Source organism: Oncorhynchus gorbuscha, linkage group LG19, assembly GCF_021184085.1.
Source record: "Oncorhynchus gorbuscha isolate QuinsamMale2020 ecotype Even-year linkage group LG19, OgorEven_v1.0, whole genome shotgun sequence".
NCBI lineage: Eukaryota > Metazoa > Chordata > Actinopteri > Salmoniformes > Salmonidae > Oncorhynchus > Oncorhynchus gorbuscha.
In genome coordinates this window covers 35,518,575-35,546,262 of record NC_060191.1, presented here as the reverse complement: position 1 = coordinate 35,546,262, position 27,688 = coordinate 35,518,575, and the positions used below count along the sequence as shown (strand labels likewise).

The 27,688-nt window shown below is 43.8% G+C and overlaps 1 protein-coding gene across 2 annotated transcripts in view; it reads left to right on the top strand.

Annotated features, from left to right (window-relative positions):
- The window catches only part of LOC124005619, a 33,362-nt gene extending 11,536 nt beyond the window's left edge, over positions 1–21,826 (top strand). Inside the window, exons 3-7 of one of the 2 annotated variants that reach the window (XR_006833657.1) lie at positions 10,137–10,256; positions 10,438–10,574; positions 12,728–12,795; positions 12,930–14,335; positions 21,814–21,826. Coding sequence is in view for 1 of the 2 variants with exons in the window: in XM_046315036.1 (XP_046170992.1) it covers positions 10,137–10,256; positions 10,438–10,574; positions 12,728–12,795; positions 12,930–12,982 (378 nt within the window). In the remaining variant the exon portion in view is untranslated. Of the gene's footprint in view, positions 1–10,136; positions 10,257–10,437; positions 10,575–12,727; positions 12,796–12,929; positions 14,880–21,813 lie in introns of those variants that run through there. The other variant, XM_046315036.1, reaches the window with a different exon arrangement.
- Positions 21,827–27,688: the final 5,862 nt, after the last annotated feature.

Here is a 27,688-nt window from a genome sequence, read left to right as displayed (position 1 = left end):
ATCTACCACTAAGCATCACACATCTATTGGCTGTATATCTACCACTAAGCATCAAACATCTATTGGCTGTATATCTACCACTAAGCATCAAACATCTATTGGCTGTATATCTACCACTAAGCATCACACATCTATTGGCTGTATATCTACCACTAAGCAATCACACATCTATTGGCTGTATATCTACCACTAAGCATCACACATCTATTGGCTGTATATCTACCACTAAGCATCACACATCTATTGGCTGTATATCTACCACTAAGCATCACACATCTATTGGCTGTATATCTACCACTAAGCATCACACATCTATTGGCTGTATATCTACCACTAAGCATCACACATCTATTGGCTGTATATCTACCACTAAGCATCACATCTATTGGCTGTATATCTACCGCTAAGCAATCACACATCTATTGGCTGTATATCTACCACTAAGCATCACACATCTATTGGCTGTATATCTACCGCTAAGCAATCACACATCTATTGGCTGTATATCTACCACTAAGCATCAAACATCTATTGGCTGTATATCTACCACTAAGCATCACACATCTATTGGCTGTATATCTACCACTAAGCATCACACATCTATTGGCTGTATATCTACCGCTAAGCAATCACACATCTATTGGCTGTATATCTACCGCTAAGCAATCACACATCTATTGGCTGTATATCTACCACTAAGCATCACACATCTATTGGCTGTATATCTACCACTAAGCATCAAACATTTTATTGGCTGTATATCTACCACTAAGCATCAAACATTTTATTGGCTGTATATCTACCACTAAGCATCAAACATTTTATTGGCTGTATATCTACCACTAAGCATCACACATCTATTGGCTGTATATCTACCACTAAGCATCAAATTTTATTGGCTGTATATCTACCACTAAGCATCACACATCTATTGGCTGTATATCTACCCGTAAGCATCAAACATTTTATTGGCTGTATATCTACCACTAAGCATCAAACATTTTATTGGCTGTATATCTACCACTAAGCATCAAACATTTTATTGGCTGTATATCTACCACTAAGCATCAAACATCTATTGGCTGTATATCTACCACTAAGCATCACACATATTGGCTGTATATCTACCACTAAGCATCACACATCTATTGGCTGTATATCTACCTATTGGCTGTATATCTACCACTAAGCTAATCAATCACACATCTATTGGCTGTATATCTACCCGTAAGCATCAAACATTTTATTGGCTGTATATCTACCACTAAGCATCACACATCTATTGGCTGTATATCTACCACTAAGCATCAAACATCTATTGGCTGTATATCTACCATTAAGCAATCACACATCTTTTGGCTGTATATCTACCCGTAAGCATCAAGGCATCAAACATTTTATTGGCTGTATATCTACCACTAAGCATCAAACATCTATTGGCATCAAACATCTATTGGCTGTATATCTACCACTAAGCATCACACATCTATTGGCTGTATGTCTACCACTAAGCAATCACACATCTATTGGCTGTATATCTACCACTAAGCATCACACATCTATTGGCTGTATATCTACCACTAAGCATCACACATCTATTGGCTGTATATCTACCACTAAGCAATCACACATCTATTGGCTGTATATCTACCACTCTATTGGCTGTATATCTACCACTAAGCATCACACATCTATTGGCTGTATATCTACCGCATCAAGTATATCTACCATCATCACACATCTATTGGCTGTATATCTACCACTAAGCATCAAACATTTTATTGGCTGTATATCTACCACTAAGCATCAAACATTTTATTGGCTGTATATCTACCACTAAGCATCAAACATCTATTGGCTGTATATCTACCACTAATCAAACATCTATTGGCTGTATATCTAAACATCTATTGGCTGTATATCTACCACTAATTGGCATCACACATATTGGCTGTATATCTACCACTAAGCAATCACACATCTATTGGCTGTATATCTACCCTAAGCAATCACACATCTATTGGCTGTATATCTACCACTAAGCATCAAACATTTTATTGGCTGTATATCTACCACTAAGCATCACACATCTATTGGCTGTATATCTACTACCACTAAGCTTCAAACACATCTATTGGCTCAAACATCTATTGGCTGTATATCTACCATTAAGCAATCACACATCTATTGGCTGTATATCTACCCAATCACACATCTATTGTAAGCATCAAACATTTTATTGGCTGTATATCTACCACTAAGCATCAAACATCTATTGGCTGTATATCTACCACTAAGCATCACACATCTATTGGCTGTATGTCTACCACTAAGCAATCACACATCTATTGGCTGTATATCTACCACTAAGCATCACACATCTATTGGCTGTATATCTACCACTAAGCATCACACATCTATTGGCTGTATATCTACCACTAAGCAATCACACATCTATTGGCTGTATATCTACCACTAAGCATCACACATCTATTGGCTGTATATCTACCGCTAAGCAATCACACATCTATTGGCTGTATATCTACCCGTAAGCATCAAACATTTTATTGGCTGTATATCTACCACTAAGCAATCACACATCTATTGGCTGTATATCTACCACTAAGCTTCACACATCTATTGGCTGTATATCTACCGCTAAGCAATCACACATCTATTGGCTGTATATCTACCACTAAGCATCAAACATCTATTGGCTGTATATCTACCACTAAGCATCACACATCTATTGGCTGTATATCTACCACTAAGCATCACACATCTATTGGCTGTATATCTACCGCTAAGCAATCACACATCTATTGGCTGTATATCTACCGCTAAGCAATCACACATCTATTGGCTGTATATCTACCACTAAGCATCAAACATCTATTGGCTGTATATCTACCACTAAGCATCAAACATCTATTGGCTGTATATCTACCACTAAGCATCACACATCTATTGGCTGTATGTCTACCACTAAGCATCAAACATCTATTGGCAATCACACATCTATTGGCTGTATATCTACCACTAAGCATCACACATCTATTGGCTGTATATCTACCACTAAGCATCACACATCTATTGGCTGTATATCTACCACTAAGCAATCACACATCTATTGGCTGTATATCTACCACTAAGCATCACACATATCTACCACTAAGCATCACACATCTATTGGCTGTATATCTATTGGCTGTATATCTACCACTAAGCATCACACATCTATTGGCTGTATATCTACCACTAAGCATCAAACATTTTATTGGCTGTATATCTACCACTAAGCATCAAACATTTTATTGGCTGTATATCTACCACTAAGCAATCACACATCTATTGGCTGTATATCTACCACTAAGCATCACACATCTATTGGCTGTATATCTACCGCTAAGCAATCACACATCTATTGGCTGTATATCTACCACTAAGCATCAAACATTTTATTGGCTGTATATCTACCACTATAGTGCTTTTCCCATTTGTTTCGGTTGACATTTTTTGTGAGGGTAATGAGTGAGGTTAGGGGATGCGAGGTTGGAGGATGCGACTATTAGCGACTAAAACATTCTGGAAGCCCGCTGGAAGTGCTTGACAACATAAATGTTCACCAGCATTTCTCTGTGCCCTCACACTGATTGCTTAGCAACAGAGCAGAGTGAATTGAGACTGTGATTTCCATCTCAATCCCAGATAAAGAGCTCTTCCACAGTGAGTCAGGATCAACGCAAATGCCTTAGTAAGGCCATTCTTCCCCACAATGCAACACCACCACCCATGTTGCTGATGACATCATATTTCCCAGAAGCAGCCTGACCCTGTCGTGAATGAACACCCCCCCCATCTGTCAAAACACAATACATTACATTAGAGCAGCCAGCCATATTTTGAGTGTTCTTAAAAAAGCTACTGTACCGATTTATACTGTACTATGTTCACTAGCCAAACCTTTAATCAAGTCTTACTTACAGCCCATGTCCTGTGTGTTTATACACCAAAATGGTATCAGTTGAATTATGTAGCCACGTTCAACAGTCCCAAGTACAGTAAATCACATCGGGATTACTGTCATGTCTGTCCTCTACACACCGACTCCTGGAGGGACTTCAGATGAGCTCGGTCCTGGCTGTGTGTGTGGGACTTGATGGTGGGTAGAGACCAGCGGGTTGGGGCTGGAGTCGGAGGTTAATGAACACACACACAGCGTGTACACAGCGTGTGAGCGTCGCGTGGTAATGAGGCGAGACGATGGTGGCCGGCAGGCTGGCCAGAGAGTCACACAGGCAGAAGGGAACACTTGTACTTTGGCCTGTATCATTCTTCCATAATGAGACTGAGCCAGATTATGGTTTGGCTACAGATGGGAGTATTTGGGTGTCCTCTTGGTATCCCGTGACTGTTCACTATGTCGGATATGATTATTGAGTGTTGTATTTGACACAGCTGCTTTGCACCACGGTAGGCGGACGGCTGACTGGCACTGTAATGGATTCAGTGGATTTGAACATGAAGGACTCTGTCGTCACTCTGTATTGAAGCGTCTGGGCTTGACAGTTCTGGAGTGACACTGAATGATACTGTCTTCTCTCCCTGCTCGCTCCTCATTCCATGCTGATAACTGAGCCAGTATTTGTCTAAATGAGCCGAGCTGGAGTGAAAGAGGAAGTCAGTCCTCCGCTCTTCACCAGTGTTTACTCTTCCCCCTTGTGCTCTGTGATGGGCTGGGAGAGGGGAGAAGAGAGAAAGGAGGAGCTATGGAGGGACAGAGGAGAGGGAAGGTAAAGACGGAGAGAAAAGGAGAAATAATGACAGAATTTTTAAAGACAAGGGAAGGCCAAGTGAGCGAGAGAACAAAGGGAGGCAGAGAGAAACGACAGTGGAGTGAGAAAAGAGAGGCAGAGTAAAACAAAAAGGGAGAAGGTTCTTGTTCAGAGTCGGTGAAGGGATGAGGTGTACTGTACTCTCCAGGGTCCTGATCTGTATCGTCATGAAGTATCCGTGCCCTGACAGAACACACCGTCACCGGGACCCTGATGGCTTTCTTTCTCACATTCCTGCTCTCTCTCTCACACACACACACACACCAAACCTGACCCAAACAACCTCCCCAGCAGAGATACAAAGGCTAGGGGCCCGATTCCGACTCGAGTTAAGCGTGAGTAAATGGACCGTAATTCCATTTTTATCCACTACTCTATGCATATACTGACCTTGAACGTAAGCACAAGAATAGCGTGCTATTAGTTTTGGGTGGAGATGGACTAAATTACGGTGTGGCTGAGGTATCTGTCTACAGATACGCCATTTTCTGACCTTGATTTAACACAACCTTTACGAGCGAGGAAACCAAGAATATCGTCTAGCGAACCTACCAGTTCCAAGTGGAAACCTACTTAATTTTCCCCCAGATAAAAATAGCACCATTCTCCATGCACTGTAATGTACAACGATAAGAGCTATTGATACGAGCTCGGTGAATGAGTAATCCATTTGGATAAGGGAAGTGTAAATATAAATGACACTTGTTTTAGTTATATTTGAACTTGTAATCACCGGAGACAAATGTGAAACCAGTCGTATGGCAGAAAACTGAAATTCTGAAATGCTGTGCCAATATGCAGAATTTAAATTGTATGGCCTTTTAACTTTCAGGAATGGGCACTCTCGAATATCTTATTTATAGGCTACCCCGACTTTCTCTGTTGACCATTTATGTCATGTTAAATATTACCCACTATCAGTATAAGCCGTCAGTAGGCCTAATAACCACACATATCCAACTGCCAATGTACTGTTAGTTCCATTCAGTTGGTATAGCCTACATTATCATTCCATTTCATTCCATTGTTTAGTTTACCTTCATTTGCTTCCTCCGCAAAATGACGGCCAAGTGGTTGACTTGGGGTCAGTTCCACAGACACAGATTAAGACTAGTCTTGGACTAAAAAGCAAGCTCAATGGGAAATGCTTTTTATTTCAGTATTAGGATTCATCTGTGTCTGGGAAACCACCCCTTGGTGTTCTAGAGGTGTTGGATCAGAGCCTTTGTGACACAGTATTATTATTAGGATTAGTATTCAACAAGGTCATGCATCATGTGTGTTCACCATGTGTGGCATTGGATCTAGACGTGCTAATATGGCTAGGTTTACACAGGCAGCCCAATTCTGATATTTTTTTCCACTAATGAGTCTTTTGACCAATCACATCAGATCTTTTTCAGTGCTGATCTGATTGGTCAAATATTTTTGGGCAGCCTGTGTTAAACCACCCTGTGTTAAATGTGGTGTTGGTGATATGTGGTGTTAGCTTTTCGCATAGTTGCGTGCAGCGAAGGAATGTGTACTCCCAGCCCGTTCAGAAACACACATCCCTAGAGAAGCACAGCCTAACACAGCCTTGCCTAGCAGGGGGAAATGCCAGCCAGAGGCCATTGTTACTCTACTGGTACTCGAGGGACTGTCTCCAGTCCAGTACAGTACAGTACAGTACAGGTGAGGTTGAAACATTAGCTGAGAAGTTACATGCTCACTGTCCAATCCTCAACAGGACCAGCTAGTTAGAGTTTGAGTGTAAAGACGATAACCCATGTCTTCTATAATAAAGTTCTTAGAACAGTCAGAGTTTATAGTAATGTGTGACCCGTAATGTATGCATGTGGTCCTACACAACCGTGTTTAAGACACAAAGAAATCATTGGGACACTGACTGTCTCTATACAGAACCATGGGACTCTGAGTGAGTACAGTAACCTATATGGTGCCCTATGGAGTGGAATATCATGCCTACGAACACCAGTGAAGGGGTTAAAGTAACGGAAAACACAGCAGAGCCATACCACTTCTACTGCTCACCGCCTAAAGCCTTTTACCTGATTGGTGGGTAAAGGGTTCGGCCCACTGATGATACGGTACAGGCTCAGTTAAATGGGGGTGGCGACATGGCTGCCATACCCGGCCATTATGGCTTAAAGGCACAGCGTCTAGTTTCACAGCGCAGACTGAGTGTGCATGCTTCACTCTTCACACGATTTAAAATGGGCCATGGCACAAAACCCTTATTACAGACCCGCCGCCACGTTAGTAGCCAAACAAATCCTAACCCTTGTAGTCCTACAATTACAGGTTAAATGGAAACTCTAACGTTGGTTACAGGGAGGCCCTTACCCTCTTTATCACCTTGCTTAACTCACACAGTGCTCTCTCAGAACCCATATATATAGGGTAAACTGTGCTCGGTCCCTGGTGAGGACGACGGAAGTTTCCCAGCTCCCAAGACCAGGCCAGGCTGTTTCCCTGCCACCCTTACCTCCCAATGCCGGGGTGTTCCAGTTGCCTCACGGGGAGGGAGGGAATGTCTGGGTTGTGTTTTTATAACACGTCTTAAAGGGGAACTGCACCTGCTGATTTGGCCTCTTTTTTTCCCCCTCTTGTTCCTCAAGACATGCTGGCGGCCATGATGGAAGCCAAACACGGTGTGGTTTGATGTGGGTCCTTGCCACCACCAAGACACACCATAGAGTACCACAGTATGAGTCATAATACCCTTAAAACCTAGCGGTCAAAATAGGGAAATAGGTTCCAATCGTTTCTCCACAGGAGATTTTAGAAGCACTTAAAATAAGGGCTGTGTTTTGTGTAGGCTTACCCTGGCATGACAATTTGATAACCGTGTAAATCTCTCTCGTACAAGGTTACTTATCAATGTTGTCGGCAGTATTTACCCCCCCCCCCCAAAAAAAACCCCACTAATTAGCTGCTCAAAGAACTACAAATGCCTGATGATTTGGACACGACTGCTGGATTGTGGCAAAGGTAAGAATCTCTGGATTAACTATCTAATGTTAGCTGAATATAGTCATTAATAAATTGGCAACATTTCTTTAAATGAACAATTCTTTGGACTGTCTTGTGCAAGTTTTAAAAGGACCCAATACATGTTAGCAAAGGTGTCAGCAAAGGTGTCAGCTAGAGATGACGTGCAGGAGCTTGCAGGGATTTGTAGTTTTGCATGCATACTTTGATGCTAATTAGCATTTTCGAATTTGAGAGTAAATAAAGCCAAATATACTGATAAGTCACCTTGTCCTAGAGAGATTTACACGGTCATCAAAACGTCACGACAGGGTAAACCTACACGAAACACAGCCCCCCTTATTTTAAGTGTTTCTAAAAATCCCCTATGGGAAAGAATAAATGGTGGAAAAATGATTGGAACCCTTTCCCCGTTTGACCATGAGGTTTCCAGGGCTTCTGAATCAAGTGCACCTTCCCGCCAACAGCGCAACACAAAAAAATAAAAAAGGAGCGCAAGCCTTGTTGGCTTTCATACAGAAATGTTTGAAGATCGACGAGTCGATTGCAATCGACCGGTTTGTAACCACTGATGTAGAATAAAACAACCATTTACATAATTACCATAGAAGTAGCGTTCTGCTAATATAACAATGTGGCACCTTTCATTGTCATTCCCAGCCGATACAGATACTGGTGGTGGTAATGGGGCTACCTTGGCAAATATTTCAGTGGTCATACCTTTCTTTGTGGTGCCCAGTATACAACAGGAGTTCCCTGATCCTGGTGTAGAACACATAGGGTTTCTCCCTCCCCATATTGACTGATTCAATTCAATCATTAAAAAAAAAAAGACGAGACATCAGTATCAAGCCCGTCAATCACATCATCTTGCAAGTTTCCATGTGCTGGCTCCATATATGTTTCTGTGAAACACATACACACATAGCCACTGTTCAGTTATGCCTCAGGATGGCATGTCCTTTTCATTAGAGTCGAGGGAGACTGGCAAGGGTACATGTGTCTTTCATTCGGAGGTCTTGCCCGACAAGCTTTAAAAATATCAAGTGAACAGTGAATAAAAAATTGGAGGTCATTAAACCATTGCAATCACATTGCTGGACATGTAATGAAATCCAACTTTGCTCCTTCCAACTGTGCACTTTGTCTATCAGGAAAAAAACGGTCAACAACTATCATCATACCTCAAATATAAACATAGCTCGAGAAAGAACGTAATCTTGTTTGAAAGCGAATTCTATGCTTTATAGATGTAGACTGACTGACTCCAGATTGGATTAGATTCAGGCCGGTGACGCCCTTACACTCTGCAACCAACTGTGACATGTTTTGCTATTGACCTCGGTTGGTTTGAGTTTGTTGCTGCTAGTTAGTACACTATTGTAGTCATGCATGAGTTAGCTAGTTAATACCACCATAGCTGCATCCAATATTAATTTGTGCCCTAGACATTGGTTGCACATCAGAGGCTAATGTGACTGTAGTCTAAATGACACTAACTTAGAGTGGCATGGAAATACGATGGCTTTGCTAAAGTAGGCAAATAATTGGTAGGAAACCATTTTGCCATCAAATGTTATCAAATTGACTTTAGAGAGATGGCAATGTTGCCATTACTGTTTGTCAAAAATAGCTAGCTAGCAATGTTAACGTTAGCATGTTAAAATAAGGCAGTCCCCTCAATCTTAGTTAAGCTGGCTAAGGTTACAGTATTTAGCATCTAAAGTCAATCTGGCAACATCACAATCATGATGATCGCAATCATGATGTTATCGTGTTTCCAAGCCAAATCTGAATTGTATTAGGTAGGCTAACGTTAGCTAGCTAGCAAGCTATGCTAGCGATAATGGTGATAATGATTATCAAAATATACATAACCAGAAGCCTATTGTCTAGCTACCAGTATACTCACCATCACTGGGGACCAACGAACTTCCACCTACTCTGCATGATATAGGTTCCTTCGGCAGGGCATGCAAACCATAGTGGTTGGCTGTGCATCCTGCTGGTAGCATGCATTTCATGGTCAAACTGTATAGGGCTTTTCAGTGTCAAAAGGGAGTGATCCTTTGAACGCATTGGTTGGGGGCGATGAAACAACCAAGCCCCGTTCAATAAAGGGAAGCGAAGTGGGCGGTGGGGAAATGTTAACGTCCAATGGGACTCCCGGCCACGGCCAGTTGTGGCACAGCCCGGGAATGAACCCAGGCCCTGCACTGCAATGTAGTGCCTTTGACCGCTGCGCTACTCGGGAGGCCCGAGGTGTGTGTTCTTACTGTAACCGACATCCCCGTCTTCTCTCCTCAGGCTATGGTGGCCTGTTACCCAGGTAACGGCACAGGGTACATCCGTCACGTGGACAACCCTAACGGTGACGGCCGCTGCATCACCTGCATTTACTATCTCAACAAGAACTGGGATGTCAAGGTACAATGGAACATCGAGTCTCATATCTAATCTACCGTATTTTACAGTCCCACCAGATTTTCCCTGTCTGCCATGGGTTTTGAACCGGCAACCCTCTGGCTACTCACCTGCCTCTCTAACCTCAAGGCTATGGATAAGGCACTGTGCATCTAACATGACACCTATTTGTGTGTGTGGTCAGGTTCAAGGAGGTTTGCTGCAGATCTATCCAGAGGGGAAGAGTGTGGTGGCCAACATAGAACCGCTGTTTGACCGTCTGCTCATCTTCTGGTCCGACCGCAGGAACCCACACGAGGTTAAGCCAGCCTACGCTACACGGTGAGTGACCACACACACGGGAAAGGATATACGGACACGCTTGGTGCACAAATTGATGATGTATGTCGCGCAGCTGAGAGTCGAGTGGAGACAAACCGATTTAAACATTCGTCCTGATGAGCCCTTCCCAGCTAGCTAATTTATGCTTGTGGCTAGAAAGTTCAGTGAGAATTTGAAACTTGTCTGCCGAATTTGGGACTTGGGAGAGTGTTCAGAATCATTAAGTTTTTAAATTAGGATTTTTTTTTTTATAATTTTTTTTTTACTATAATGCCGTAGTTGTAATGTTTTGGTGAAAACCATGCTTTAGCTGTCATCCTGGCCTGATACTTAGCTACACTATCTAGATACTTCCCCTGCTCGCCAAGAGGGCCCCTTGGTGTTGTTGTGTTGCCGGCATGCGGCACAAACTCTCCCCGTTGAGCAGTAACGTTAGACTGTATCATGTTGACACCTAGGTGGTTACTACCACATGCAGTATTGCGTATTTGTTTCTTGTGTAGGCTGCTATCCTTCTCAAAATAAAGTGGGATGGAACAAATTGGCGACATTAACCCCTCGCCAGCGACATGTGATACGGCTGCCCCGGGGGAAGCAACGACGTAGCACCTCCATACAATACCGTTGCAACCGCTTGTCGTCGCGTTAGCTAATTGGCATGTCACGGTGACATCCAGATGGTGACCAGTACTACAAAGTTATTTCTCCCTCGCATATCTAAATAAACATCTCTTTCTTTTACCTGTTTCAACTAGCACAGTGCTGCTTTTGTTGCCAGCATAACCTAGCTAGCTTGGAAGGACTCACCAGGATATCTGACTGAACCAAATCTACTCAACTCTCAGCTGCGTGCCATACGTCATCTATTTGGGCACCAGGCGTACCCGTATGGCCCCTCCCCGAGCGAGCGCGCGCACACACACACACACAAATGTATGCTGACATGGACTCGCACTAGGGTCAGAGAGGTGACACAGAATGTACACTTACAAAGCCACTGCATGCTCGCTGAGACGCAACGTATCCCATCTCCCACACACTCACACACAAATGTCCCATAGGTATTGTATACTCAGAGATTTACTATGTACTAAGGCACACAAAGTCATTCCCAGAGAGGGTTTTTGGATGACTCCCACTGCTTTCAGTTCCCTGAAAGTGTGCCACATCGTTTGACCATAACCACATCCCACTTAACCCCCACCCCCACCACCCTTCCTCTCTGCCGAGCCGTTACAACCTCTAACCCACTTTTTTGCCTTCACACACAGTATCTGTTCACTAAAGGCTCTTAATGGTGTTGGGGAAGCCTGCTCTGTTAAAGGGATACTTCAGAGTCCGATGAACTCATGGATACCATTTGTATGTCTCTGCATCCGGTACGAAGGAAGTTAGAGGTAGTTTCGCGAGTCAACGATAACTAGTGTTAGTGCAGTGACTGGAAGTCTATGGTATCTGCTAGCATGCGCTAACACTCATTAGCAAATTCCTTCAAACTGCACGCAAGACAACATCAAAATGGTATCCGGGAGTTCAGAGTTCTGACTCTGGGGAAGTAGATAAAGGGCTTCATTGCCAAAATCCCGACGTATCCCTTTAACAGATTATAGATCCACTCTCATGCTGATGATCCACTGTTGAGAGAAGTATGAACTCAGCCAGAGCCTATTCATGATGTTGTGATCATGCAGATTATTTTTTTCATATACATACTGAATGCTGGAACGCAGTAGTCAGAAGTACGCCACAAAAATTTGACACGTGATTCTAGTTCATTAGTTAGTCCTCTCCTCTCTGTCTGACAGCTGGGGGGTGAGGTGGGGCTCAGGACAGGAAGAACGTATTTCCTGACTGGGATTGGGGTCAGGGGTGGAGGGAGAGAGGGAGGGCGGTTGGTTCAGTTGCAGCTCTCGTGCTTGAGGGAGAGAGACAGGAATAAACAACACAACCCCACTGAGAAGCCCCACAGGAGAGGCAATGACCCTGACTTAACCCTCCACGGACCAAAACCAGCTCAGACTTAACCCTCCACTGACCGTATATAGCACAGACTTAACCTTCTATGCTGTACTATACTGTGCTGAATTAGTCTGTACTTGCTTGTGAGCTGAGAATCTCTGTTGTCAGTCTGATCAGATCATTGTGTGTTACAGCTATGCCATCACTGTCTGGTACTTTGATGCCAAGGAGAGGGCCGAGGCCAGAGAGAAGTACAAACTGGGTGAGTTACAGTTCTGAATGTCTGACTTACATGTACCGTAATAGCGTGCATGAAACAGTTTGTGCACTTTGTACAGTACATTTTTCAAAAAGTGTTTTGACTCTTGGCTCCACTGCCATTTCTTGTGTCCATAGCAACAGGACAGAAAGGTGTTCAAGTGCCCGTCACTCCAAACAACAAAACCTAAATCTTGTTCAATCCCCCCCAGCTCTTTATTGGTTGAGAGGAGATACGGCAGCATCTGATTGGGCAGTTGAGGGAAAGTGGGCGGAGATGGAACACAGTGGACTCAGTTGGCGAATGGAGCGAGGCAGGGTCAGACTGACTCAGGTGGCATAAGGGCCAAAGAGGATGAAAATGACTCCTCTTCATCAGATAATTCAAAAATTATTTAAAGACAACAAACTGAATGGACAGACTCTTGTTTTTGCCTTATCAATAATCAGCGCCATTATAATATAATCAGAAAGCAATCTTCTCTGCTCTCGCAAACTTTTCAGCTTGGTCAAAAGATAAGGGGTAACATACAATAGACATTTCTCCAATCAAAAAGCAGGCCTAAGGAGACAGGAGCACCATCTGCGGCGTCGGAGGAATACGATTGAGTCTGTTTTTCAGGGGAAACTGAAAAAGAGCTTTTGGACATTAACAAGACGATACTCCATCTTAACTCCACCTTCACATTTACTAGATTGGTTCAACAGTGCAGAAGAGAACCTCGCCATGTAGTTCTCTCATCAGGTTAAGACAGTTAGGGAAATGTGATTGGAGGTCCCGACTTTCACACACATTGTGACACATCCAGTGTGTTGCCTCAGCTACACCCAGCCATCAGTCAACAACGCACCATTAAAGAGGAAGTGACCTCACAGGAAATGGTCCTTTACATATCACACAGTAGTGTGACATTCAGCTATCCCAGCATTCATGTTGTTGGAGACCCTGTTAGGGTATCCACGTGCCACCAGTGTACAGAGAAGACTGAAGACTCTTTATCGCAGAGAAACACAAAGACTCTTTAACTCAACTAGTCAACAGAAGGAAAAAAAATCAATAATGTTTGTTATGTGACAGTCAGTGAGAAAGGAGTGTGTAATGTCAGAAAGCAATGTAATACAATTCCAAGAGAGCGTGTTTTTGTTTGTGAGCGTTTTTGAAGACGACACCTAAACAAAGGTGGGTCGAAGGCAGGTCGAAACAGGGTTTGCTGAATGTTATAGTGTGTGTGTGAAAATGTACTGTACAAGCAACCCTGTTACTAGTACCTCGGTGGTCCCAGTTGCACCTGTAAGACCCACCCCTCCCTATACGGAGACTAGAGGCTGCATCAGCACTATCATCACCTACAGTGCATTCTGGTCAACTCAAACATACAATAGATTGGACACGGTTCACCACAACATCTGAATCTAACCTGACCCCAGACCCTCAGTCAACCTTGTTATACTCCACAGAAGCAAATGTTAATGCACAGAAGGGTCTGTGTGAAACTACTGCAGTGTCTGTCTGTCTAACTATACTTGTGGGGACTGGATAAGAAGTCTCCACAAGAATGGTAAATAAACAAAGTCTCCACAAGAATGGTAAGTAAACAAAAAGTCTCCACAAGAATGGTAAGTAAACAATAAGTCTCCACAAGAATGGTAAGTAAACAATAAGTCTCCACAAGAATGGTAAATAAACACAAATTTAACTGTGGACATTTTAGTTTGTCTCCACAAGGAAAAATTATATTTCTATGGGGTTTAGGGTTAAGGAAAATATGATTTTGAATGGGAATCAATTGTACCCCCCAACAAGGTTAGTTAAATGTGTGTGTGTCTGGCCTTGAATGGGTGTGTGTGTGTGTGTGTGTGTGTGTGTGTGTGTGTGAGAGACAGACTGGGTAAGAGAGAAGTAAAAATATGACTTTTCAGAAATGCTATCTGAATGATCAGTGTAAATTTTGAAACAAACTGCTTTTTATGCTGTGGATAATATGGTTGAGATGCAATAGTGACTAAAACGATGAGAACAAAAAAATGTTGCCGCAGTTTTTTCAGAAATTTTGCATTATTGAATTAAAACGTGTTTTTGTACAAGAAGACTTGTTTATTCTTTTGCCTTCTTGAACATTGAACATTCTGATTCTGGACAGAGTCACTGATACAACACAAAGCAGGGACCCAGACACTGTCTGGACATTCAGGGGAATTATGAACGATACATACACACACAGTTAGAAGTCCACTCTCTTAACCACAATCATGCAGCCATTTCCTCTCCCAGACCTGTCTCAGCAGTGGTGAGGGAAAAATTGGGAGGTATAAAGATAGACTGAATGGCAAGAGACTGGCAAGAGACTGGCAAGAGTCAAACAGAGAGTAATATTAAACTGTGGTGGGTGGGCAGCTTGCATGTCACTACAGATTTGAGATCACAGCGTGGTCACACAAGACAAGAATGAACTCCATGGCTCCAATTTTTGACCAGTAGTGCACAAGGGAATAAGGGTGCTATTTGGGACTTGAATCTATGATATCCCTGAATCTGCCCCTCCCTCAATACTAACCCATTCCTGTTCCTCCTCTCTCTACCACCTCTTTTCATAACCCAAATGCTCATAGCCTCAGCCCCCTTTATGTAACCATTTCAATATCAAGTATGTACCAACACGGCTGCTACAGTATGACAACATAAATCCACTCACACAAAGAGACACAAACATAATTGGAAAGATAAACCCAGCCACACAAACCCAGCCACACAAACACACACCAAGACAATGGTCCTAGTGCCTCTCACTTCTCATCTGGGAAAAAAAGTGCATTCACATCCACTTCTTTTTCTGTACCCAGTCCAGGAGTCTATAGTCGCCACACAAGCACAACCTCAACCTCTCAGTGTTCAGGGCCCATCTCCACAAAGCGTCTCAGGAGTAGGATTATATGAACAGATCCTAGATCAGCACTCCTACTCTGAGGCGCTTTGTGGATACGGGTCCAAACATCCAGACAAGCAGGCTGCAATGATGAATGATCCTATCACCTCCACCTTATGTCACCCTAGACCCACTTCAATTTGCTTACCGCCCAAATAGGTCCACAGACGATGCAATCACCATCACACTGACCTATCCCATCTGGACAAGAGGAATACCTATGTAAGAATGCTATTCATTGACTATAGCTCAGCATTCAAAACTATAATACCCTCCAAGCTCAACATTAAGCTTGAGGCCCCGAGTCTCAACCCCACCCTGTGCGATTGGGTCCTGGACTTCATGAAGGGCCGACCCCAGGTGGTGATGGTAGGAAACAGCATCTCAACTTTGCTGATCCTCAACACTGGGGCCCCACAAGGGTGTGTGCTCAGCCCCATCTTGTTCTCCCTATTCACCCATGACTGCTTGGCCATTTAATTACTTCATTTATTTAACCTTTATTTAACCAGGTAGGCTAGTTGAGAACAAGTTCTCATTTACAACTGCGACCTGGCCAATATAAAGCAAAGCAGTGCGACACAAACAACAACACAGAGTTACACACAAGCGTACAGTCAATAACACAATAGAAAAAAAAGTCTATATAGTGTGTGCAAATGGCGTGAGGTGGTAAAGCAATAAATAGGCCATAGTAGTGAAGTAATTACAGTTTAGCAAATTAACACTGGAGTGATAGATGAGCAGATGATGTGCACGTAGAAATACTGGTGTGCAAAAGAGCAGAAAAGTAAATAAAAACTGTATGGGGATGAGGAGGTAGATTGGGTGGGCTATTTACAGATGGGCTATGCACAGCTGCAGCGATCGGTTAGCTGCTCAGATAGCTGATGTTTAAAGTTAGTGAGGGAAATACAAGTCTCCAGCTTCAGCGATTTTTGCAATTTGTTCCAGTCATTAGCAGCAGAGAACTGGAAGGAACGGTGGCAAAACGAGGTGTTGGCATTGGGGATGACCAGTGAAATATACCTGCTGGAGCGCGTGCTATGGTGTTGTTATTGTGACCAGTGAGCCGAGATAAGGCGGAGCTTTACCTAGCATAGACTTATAGATGACCTGGAGCCAGAGGGTCTGGCGACGAATATGTAGCGAGGGTCAGCCGACTAGAGCATACAGGTCGTGGGGGTGACAAAATAGATGGCACTGTGATAGACTGCATCCAGTTTGCTGAGTAGAGTATTGGAAGCTATTCTGTAAATGACATCGCCGAAGTCAAGGAACGGTAGGATAGTCAGTTTTACGAGGGTATGGTTGGCAGCATGAGTGAAGGAGGCTTTGTTGCGAAATAGGAAGCTGATTCTAGATTTAATTTTGGATTTGAGATGTTTAATATGAGTCTGGAAGGAGAGTTTACAGTCTAGCCAGACACCTAGGTATTTGTAGTTGTCCACATATTCTAAGTCAGAACCGTCCAGCAAATGGTTGAAAAGCATGCATTTGGTTTTACTAGCGTTTAAGAGCAGTTGGAGGCCAATGAAAGGAGTGTTGTATGGCATTGAAGCTGGTTTGGAGGTTAGTTAATACAGCGTCCAAAGAAGGGCCAGAAGTATACAGAATGGTGTCGTCTGCGTAGAGGTGGATTAGGGAATCACCAGCAGCAATTATTGTATTGATATATACAGAGAAAATAGTCAGCCCGAGAATTGAACCCTGTGGTACCCCCATAGAGATTGCCAGAGGTCCGGACAACAGGCCCTCCGATTTGACACATTGAATTCTAGTTGGTGAACAAGGCGAGGCAATCATTTGAGAAACCAAGGCTGTTGAGTCTGCCTATTAAGAATATGGTGAATGACTGAGTTGAAAGCCTTGGCCAGGTCAATGAAGATGGCTGCACAGTACTGTTTTTTATCGATGGAGGTTATGATATCGTTTAGTATCTTGAGCATGGCTGAGTTGCACCTGTGACCAGCTCGGAAACCGGATTGCACAGTGGAGAAGGTACGGTGGGATTCAAAATGATCAGTGATCTGTTTATTAACTTGGCTTTTGAAGACGTTAGAAAGACAGGCCAGGATGGAAATAGGTCTATCACAATTTGGGTCTAGAGTGTCTCCCCCTTTGAAGAGGGGGATGACCGCGGCAGCTTTCCAATCTTTAGGGATCTCAGACAATACGCAAGAGGTTGAACAGACTGGTAATAGGGGTTGCAACAATGGCGGCAGATCATTTCAGAAAGAGAGGGTCCAGATTGTCTAGCCCAGCTGATTTGTACGGGTCTAGGTATTACAGCTCTTTCAGAACATCTGCTATCTGGATTTGGGTGAAGGAGAAGCTGGGGAGGCTTGGGCAAGCAGCTGCAGGGGGTGCAGAGCAGTTGGCCAGGGTTGGAGTAGCCAGGAGGAAAGCATGGCCAGCCGTAGAGAAATGCTTATTGAAATTCTAGATTTATCGGTGGTGACAGTGTTACCTTGCCTCACTGCAGTGGCTTGAGTTAGAGCTACAGGATGCAAATTTGTTTGAAAAAGCTAGCCTGCTTTCCAAACTGACTGCGTGTATTAGTTCCTGACTTCCGTGAAAAGTTGCATATCGCAGTGACTATTCGATGCTAGTGCCGTCCACCACAGAATGTTTTTGTGCTGGTCGAGGGCATTCAAGTCTGGAGTTTTTTTGAAAGGGGCCAGCTTATTTAAGATGGTGAGGAAATTACTTTTTAAGAACGACCAGGCATCCTCAACTGACGGGATGAGGTCAATATCCTTCCAGGATACCTGGGCCAGGTCGATTAGAAAGGCCTGCTCGCAGAAGTGTTTTAGGGAGCGACAGTGATGAGGGGTGGTCGTTTGACCGGACCCATCGCGGATGCAGGCAATGAGGCAGTGATCGCTGAGATCCTGATTGAAAACAGCAGAGGTGTTTTTGGAGGGCAAGTTGGTCAGGATGATATCTATGAGGGTGCCCATGTTTACGGATTTAAGGTTGTACCTGGTGGGTTCCTTGATCATTTGTGTGAGATTGAGGGCATCTAGCTTAGATTGTAGGACTGCCGGGGTGTTAAGCATATCCCAGTTTAGCTCAACTAACAGAACGAACTCTGAAGATAGATGGGGGGCAATCAATTCACATATGGTGTCCAGGGCACAGCTGGGAGCTGAGGGGGGTCTATAACAGGCAGCAACAGTGAGAGACTTATTTCTGGAGATATTCATTTTTAGAATTAGAAGCTCGAACTGTTTGGGCATAGAACTGGAAAGTGTGACAGAACTCTGCAGTAGATTGCAACTCCTCCCCCTTTAGCAGTTCTATCTTGACGGAAAATGTTGTAGTTGGGGATGGAAATCTCAGACTTTTTGGTGGCCTTCCTTAGCCAGGATTTAGACACGGCGAGGACATCAGCGTTGGAGGAGTGTGCTAAAGCAGTGAGTAAAACAAACTTAGGGAGAAGGCTTCTGATGTTAACATGCATGAAACCAAGGCTTTTTCAGTTACAGAGGTCAACAATTGAGAGTGCCTGGGGACATGCAGGGCCTGGGTTAACCTCCAAATCACCTGAGGAACAGAGGAGGTGTAGGATGAGGGTACGGCTAAAGGCTATCAAAACTGGTTGTCTAGTGCGTTGGGGACAGAGAATAAAAGGAGACCATTTCTGGGTGTGGTAGAATAGAGAGGTTGCATCTCTGGACGGGGTGAGGTGAGGGTGGGTGAGGTCACCACATGTGTGGGAGGTGGGAGGTATCTGAGGGATACTAGGGGCTCTGCAGTAAACTGAGACAATAATAACTATCCTAAACAACAGTGTACAAGGCATATTGACATTTGAGAGAGACAAAGAGAGGCATAATACAATCACAGGTGTTGATTGGGAGAGCTAGCTAAGGCAACAACGTGTAACAGCTAATCAGCTAAGACAACAACAACAGCTAAAATGGCGATGAATGGGCAGAGAGGGTTGGTTTACTACAAAAGTTTTGAGAATGACAAATATTAATTTCCACAAAGTTTGCTGCTTCAGTGTCTTTAGATGTTTGGTCAGATGTTACTATGGAATACTGAAGTATAATTATAAGCATTTCATAAGTGTCAAAGGCTTTATTGACAATTACATGAAGTTGATGCAAAGAGTCAATATTTGCAGTGTTGACCCTTCTTTTTCAAGAACTCTGCAATCTGCCCTGGCATGCTGTCAATTAACTTCTGGGCCACATCCTGACTGATGTCAGCCCATTCTTGCATAATCAATGCTTGGGGTTTGTCAGAATTTGTGGCGTTTTGCTTGTCCACGCACACTCTTGAGGATTGACCACAAGTTTTCAATGGGATTAAGGTCTGGGGGTTTCCTGGCCATGGACCCAAAATATTGATGTTTTGTTCCCCGGGCCACTTGGTTATCGCTTTTGCCTTATGGAAAGGTGCTCCATCATGCTGGAAAAGACATTGTTCGTCACCAAATTGTTCCTGGATAGTTGGGAGAAGTTGCTCTCGGAGGATGTGTTGGTACCATTCTTTATACATGGCTGTGTTCTTAGGCAAAATTGTGAGTGAGCCCACTCCCTTGGCTGAGAAGCAACCCCACATATGAATGGTCTCAGGTTGCTTTACTGTTGGCATGACACAGGACTGATGGTAGCGCTCAACTTGTCTTCTTCGGACAAGCTTTTTTACAGATGCCCCAAACAATCGTAAAGAAAATGACTTTACCCCAGTCCTCAGCAGTCCAATCCATGTACCTTTAGCAGAATATCAGTCTGTCTGTGATGTTTTTCCTGGAGAACAAGAAACAGCAGAGGGAGCACCCCTCATCCACATCGATTGGACAGCAGTGGAGAAGGTGGAAAGTTTTAAGTTCCTCATCACGGTCAAACTGAAATGTTCCACCCACATAGACAGCCTCAGGAGGCTGAAGAAATTTGGCTTGTTATCTAAAACCCTCACAAAGCTTTACAGATGTACAATAGAGAGCATCCTGTTGGGCTGTATCACCGCCTGGTACGGCAACTGCACCACCCACAACCGCAAGGCTCTCCAGAAGTTGTACGGTCTGCACAATGCATCCCGGGGGCAAACTACCTACCCTCCAGGACACCTACGGCACCCAAAGTCACAGGAAGGCCAAAAAGATCACCCAAGGACAACAACCACCCGAGCCACTGCCTGTTCACCCGCTACAATCCAGAAGGCCAGGTCAGCACAGGTGCATAAAAACTGGGACCGAGACACTGAAAAACAGCTTCTATCTCAAGGCCATCAGACTGTTAAGCAGCCATCACTAACACAGAGAGGCTGCTGCCTACATACAGACTTGAAATCATTGGCCACTTTAAATAATGGAACACCAGTCACTTTAATAATGTTTACATGTCTTGCATTGCTTATCTCATATGTACAGTGCCTTGTGAAAGTATTCGGCCCCCTTGAACTTTGCGACCTTTTGCCACATTTCAGGCTTCAAACATAAAGATATAAAACTGTATTTTTTTGTGAAGAATCAACAACAAGTGGGACACAATCATGAAGTGGAACAACATCTATTGGATATTTCAAACTTTTTTAACAAATCAAAAACTGAAAAATTGGGCGTGCAAAATTATCCCCCCCCCCCCCCCGTCTGCCTCCCTGTGCTCCTCATGCTAAACAATTGTCAGGTAGGGCAGACGTGGTCTGTGTCCCCAAGGACTGCAGGGAGACAAAGGGCCCACCGCACAGAGAGACAGACAGGAAGAGGTCCCCCACTTATCCTACAGTGACCAGACACACATGCACGCACACACATCCGTCAGCAGCACTTGAACGTTTTCCACAGTTTGTTGTGTTACAAAGTGGGATGAAAATGGATTTAAACCTTTTTTTAACAATCTACACAAAATAGTGTGGGAGGGTATTTGTTTTATTTTGTCAAGCAAAGTATAAGGGAGTTTTACTCCAGTCTAGTAGGTGGCGGTAATGCAAAATATATTGGATGCCAACCGCCGTTAAATGGTCCTGTGTAGCTCAGTTGGTAGAGCATGGCGCTTGTAATGCCAGGGTAGTGGGTTCGATCCCCGGGACCACCCATACGTAGAATGTATGCACACATGACTGTAAGTCGCTTTGGATAAAAGCGTCTGCTAAATGGCATATATATTATTATTATATATTATTATATAAACCTCATCGAAGAAGAAGGTCAACAACCAACTTGACAGAGATTGAAGATTTTTTTATAATAATGTGCAAATGTTATACAATCCAGGTGTGCAAGGATCTTAGAGACTCACCCAGAAAGACTCTTGGGTTGAATACTTATCTAGTCAAGATATACTAGTGTTTATTTCTGAAAAATTAAACACTAATAAACTCCAGAAAATAAATGTCCCTTTTTCAGGACCCTGTCTTTCAACACCTAAGACAGCGCTACAGGGAGACAGGACTGACAGCTGATTGTCCTCGCAGTGGCAGACCATGTGTAACAGGAAAGGTACAGGATGGCAACAACAACTGCCCGAGTTACACCAAGAACGCACAATCTCTCCATCAGTGTTCAGACTGTCCGCAATAGACCGAGAGAGGCTGGACTGAGGGCTTGTCCTCACCAGACATCACCGGCAACAACGTTGCCTATGGGCACAAATCCACAGTAGCTGGACCAAACAGGACTGGCAAAAAGTGCTCTTAAATGACAAGTTGCAGTTGTCTCACCAGGGTTGATGGTTGGATTCATGTTTATCGTAGAAGAAATGAGCATTACACCAAGGTCTATACTCTGGAGCGGGATCGATTTGGAGGTGGAGGGTCCGTCATGGTCTGGGGCGATGTGTCGCAGCATTATCGGACTGAGCTTGTTGTCATTGTAGGCAATCTCAAACTGTGCATTACAGGGAAGACATCCTCCTCCCTCATGTGGTACCCTTCCTGCAGGTTCATCTTGACATGACCCTTCAGCATGACAATGCCACCAGCCATTCTGCTCATTCTGTGCATGATTTCCTGCAAGACAGGAATGTCAGTGTTCTGCCATGGCCAGCGAAGAGCCCGGATCTGAATCCCATTGAGCATGTCTGGGACCTGATGGATCGGAGGGTAAATGCTAGGGCCATTCCCTCCCAGAAATGTCCAGGAACTTGTAGGTGCCTTGGTGGAAGAGTGGGGTATCAGTCCATGAGGAGATGCACCGCAGTACTTAATGCAGCTGGTGACCACACCAGATACCAACTGTTACTTTTGATTTTGACCCCCCCCCCTTTGTTCAGGGACACATTATTCAATTTCTGTGGAACTTGTTTAGTTTATGTCTCAGTTGTTGAATCTTATGTTCAAACAAATATTACGCATGTTAAGATTGATGAAAATAAATGCAGTTGACAGTGAGAGGATGTTTATTGTTTTGCTGAGTTCGTATCTTGAATAGAAAAGTATTCAATCCAAGTCTTCACGTTAGAATCACTTTTGGCAGCGATTACAGCTGTGGGTCTTTTTGGGTAAATCTCTAAGATCTTTGCACACTGGATTGTATAACATTTGCACATTATTATTTAAAAAAAAGCTTCAATCTCTGTCAAGTTGGTTGTTGACCTTCTTTGATGAGGTTTAACGGCAGTTGGCATCCAATATATGTTGCATTACCGCCACCTACTAGACTGGAGTAAAACTCCCTTTATACTTTATACTGAAAAAAAATAATAAACAAATACCCAACCGTGTAACACTACACTCAAAAAAAAACACCACCCTACTCCACTATTTAAATCAATTTAGTCCTACCTCATGCCAACAACCTGAAAAGATGGGACACTTAACCCCTACGGGATGGTTGAGCTAAAGTAGGCTAATGTAATTAGCATGAGGTTGTAAGTGACATGACAATTTACCAGGACATAGCCATATCTAATATGGGCAGAAAGTGCAAATAGATTAATAAGAATTTAAGCTGTCTAATTTACAGTAGCTATTACAGTGAAATAATACCATGCTATTGTTTGAGGAGAGTGCACAATTATGAACAAGAAATGTATTAATAAACCAATTAGGCACATTTGGAGAGTCTTGATACAACATTTTGAGCAGATATGCAATGGTTCATTTGATCAGTCTAAAACTTTGCACACACACACTGCCATCTAGTGGCCAAAATCTCAACTGTGCCTGGGCTGGAATAACACATTATGGCCCTTCTCTTGCATTTCACAGATAACGGTACAAAAAAACTCAAACTAAAAATAAATTATTTGTATTATCTTTTACCAGACCTAATGATGTCAAGTCTCGCACACCCAAATATCTCTGTGCTGCTGCCACCACAACCTCAATTTTTCTGCGACTTCTATTCCATCCCTGCAGTACAGTTGATAACCATTGCTATAAATGCTAAAAATCCAATCTTATTTAAACATAAATCACTTGTTAGCCACAAGTGATATATGAAAGATTAGTGGAATCTGTGTGGGTTGCTGGACAGGTAGGATGACTGACAGTGAAGGTGAACAGGTGGTCACGTGTCAGGTGACAGAGGAATGTATGAGACTGAGGCAGGAATTCCTTTAACCATAAAGTGGTATATTTACTGGGTAGTCTGTGTTGCATCACAAAGGAAACAAATAACATGTATACAATCAAATTCATAATCAAAGATCAAATCATATCAGTCATTATTAATATAAGTTAAGGAATTCAACAGTCCAGTTCATTAAGAAGTCAATAGTAATCATCCGCGAGTCATTTAGGCTCATAACTATTTATCATAAATCATGAAAGAATACAAACAGTGAATGGTTATACAATCTATAATCCCCATGATCAAAGTCAATCAGTTAGCAAACAATGACGTTTCTCATTTCACGCTTTCAATAGTCTTCATGTGTACATATAATTAATTTCAATACACATGAACCATATCGATTGTGTAATTGGCCTATGAGGATCTGTAGGGCCGTGATCATTGACAATTCACATTACACAATATGTTTGAAGCTTGCGCTCCAAGCCGCGCTCCGCGGTGATAACTATAAACAATAACTGAATGGCCCACTCTCCCGATCACCACAGATCATTCAGATGAAAGGTAAGTCGGTGGACTTACGTGGATTCATGGACGCACAGAACTTCTGGATCAGATGGAGTTAGGGAAGAGAAAGCAGCGAGATCAGGCGATGGCAATTTCCTCCTTTTATGGAGTTGAGATCTGTAGGACATTTCCACCTGACCTAATTAAAGCGCCCCTGGCCCAGCTGAGTAAATGGCAATGAATTAAAGGAGTATTCCACCAACTCCATGGGCCTTTTCTACATTAGATCTGGTAAAAGATGATACAAAGAAAAAAACATGTTTGTTTGTATCCCTCTGTGTTGGTACAGACCTGCTACTTACACCACTCCTCTCAGGATCCCTCCCCCTAAACCCATCTTCCTCGACTTTCTTCACTGCCTCGGCATATGACTTCTGCACTACTCTGACCCTGGAAACCTCAACCTGCCTCTCTCTCGCACGGGACATTTCTGATCCCCAGCCCCATGGGCACCCCTACAATTAACACATTCCACTACTTTTCCCCCCAATGCTACACATTCCTTTGTCTCATGCCCTTCTGCACACTGCTCACACCTAGGAACCTCCCTCCGACACACTGCTGCCACATGCCCAAAAGCTTGACACATGTAACAACTTAGTGCATTTGGCACAAAAGCTTGTACAGGATAACATATATCCTAACATCAAATCAAACTTTATTTGCCACACGCGCCAGTGCAGTTCTTAGGAGAAGACAATATTTACCAAGTAGGCTAAAATAAAAAGCAACACAATAAGAATAACAAAGCTATATACAGGGGCACTGGTACCGATTCAGTGCCAGGGGTACAGGCTAGTTGAGGTAATCTGTAAATGTAGGTGGGGGCGAAGTGACTATGCATAGGTAACAAACAAACAGCGAGTAGCCGCAGTGTACAAGGGGGGGTCAATGTAAATTGTCTGGTGGCAATTTTTATGAGTTGTTCAGCAGTCTAATGGCTTGGGGGTAGAAGCTGTTGAGGAGCCTTTTGGTCCTAGACTTGGTGCTCCGGTACCGCTTGCCGTGCGGTAGCAGAGAAAACACTCTAGAACTTGGGTGACTGTGGAGTCTGACAATTTTCTGGGCTTTCCTCTGACATCACCTATTATATAGGTCCTGCATGGCAGGAAGCTTGTCCCCAGTTATGTACTGGGCTGTCCGCACTACCCTCAGTGGCGCCTTACAGTCAGATGCCGAGCAGTTGCCATACCAGGCGGTGATGCAAGTGGTCAGGATGCTCTCGATGGTGCAGCTGTAGAATCTTTTGAGAATCTGGGCCATTCCATATCTTTTAAGTCTCAGGAGGGGGAAAAGGTTTTGTCGTGCCCTCTTCACGACTGTCTTGGTATGTTTGGACCATGATAGTTCATTGGTGATGTGGACACCAAGGAACTTAAAACTCTCGACCCGCTCCACTACAGCCCCGCCAATGTTAATGGAGGCCTGTTTGGCCCGCCTTTTCCTGTAGTCCACGATCAGATCCTTTGTCTTGCTCACATTGAGGGAGAAGTTGTTGTCCTGGCACCACACTGCCAGTTCTCTGTCAGGCCTACCACTGTTGTGTCGTCAGCAAACTTAATGATAGTGTTGGAGTCGTGTTTAGCCACACAGTCATGGGTTAACAGAGAATACAGGAGGGAACTAAGTACACACCCCTGAGGGGCCCCAATGTTAAGGATCAGCGTTGCAGACGTGTTCTTGCCTACTCTTACCACTTGGGGCGGCCTGTCACGAAGTCCAGGATCCAGTTGCAGAGGGAGGTGTTTGGTCCCGGAGTCCTTAGCTTAGTGATGAGCTTCGTGGGCACTAGTCGGTGAACAGCATTCTAACATAGGTGTTCCTTTTGTCCAGGTGAGAAAGGGCGGTGTGGAGTGCGATTGAGATTGTGTCATCTGTGGATCTGTTTGGGCGGTATGCGAATTGGAGTGGGTCTAGGGTGTCCAGGAGGATGCTGTTGATGTAAGCCATGACCAGCCTTTCAAAGCACTTCATGGCTTCTGACGTGAGTGCCATGGGGCAGTAATAATTTAGGCAGGTTACCTTGGCTTCCTTGGGCACAGGGACTATGGTGGTCTGCTTGAAACATGTAAGTATTACAGACTCTGTCATGGAGTGGTTGACAGTTGGTAACCGTTTAAAGGTTTTGTTCACGTCGGCTACCGAGAGCGTTATCACACAGTAATCCAGAACAGCTGGTGCTCTCGTGCATGCTTCAGTGTTGCTTGCCTCGAATCGAGCATAAAAATAAAAGTTGCTCATCTGGTAGGCTCGCGTCACTGGGCAGCTCGCGTCTGGGTTTCTCTTTGTAGTCCGTAATAGTTTTCAAGCCCTGCCACATTTGATGAGCATCAGAGCCGGTGTAGTAGGATTCAATCTTAATCCTGTATTGATGCTCTGCTTGTTTGATGGTTCGTCTGAGGGCATAGCGGGATTTCTTATAAGCGTCCGGGTTAGTCTCCCACTCCTTGAAAGCGGTAGCTCTAGCCTTTAGCTAAATGCAGATGTTGCCTGAAATCCATGGCTTCTGGTTGGGATGTGTACGTACAGTCACTGTGGGGATGACATCATTGTTGCACTTATTGATGAAGCCGATGACTGAGGTGGTGTATTCCTCAATGCCATTGGATGAATCCCAGAACATATTCCAGTCTGTGTTAGCAAAACAGTCCTGTAGTGTAGCATCCGCGTCATCTGACCACTTCCGTGTTGAGCGAGTGACTGGTACTTCCTGCTTCAGTTTTTGCTTGTAAGCAGGAATCAGGAGGATACATTTGTGGTCAGATTTGCCAAATGGAGGGCTGGGGAGAGCTTTGTATGCTTCTCTGTGTGTGGAGTAAAGGTGGTCTAGGATTCTTTTCCCCCTGGTTGCACATGTGACATTCCGGTAAAAATGTGGTAAAACGGATTTAAGTTTGCCTGCATTAATGTCCCCTGCCACTAGGAGCACCGCTTCT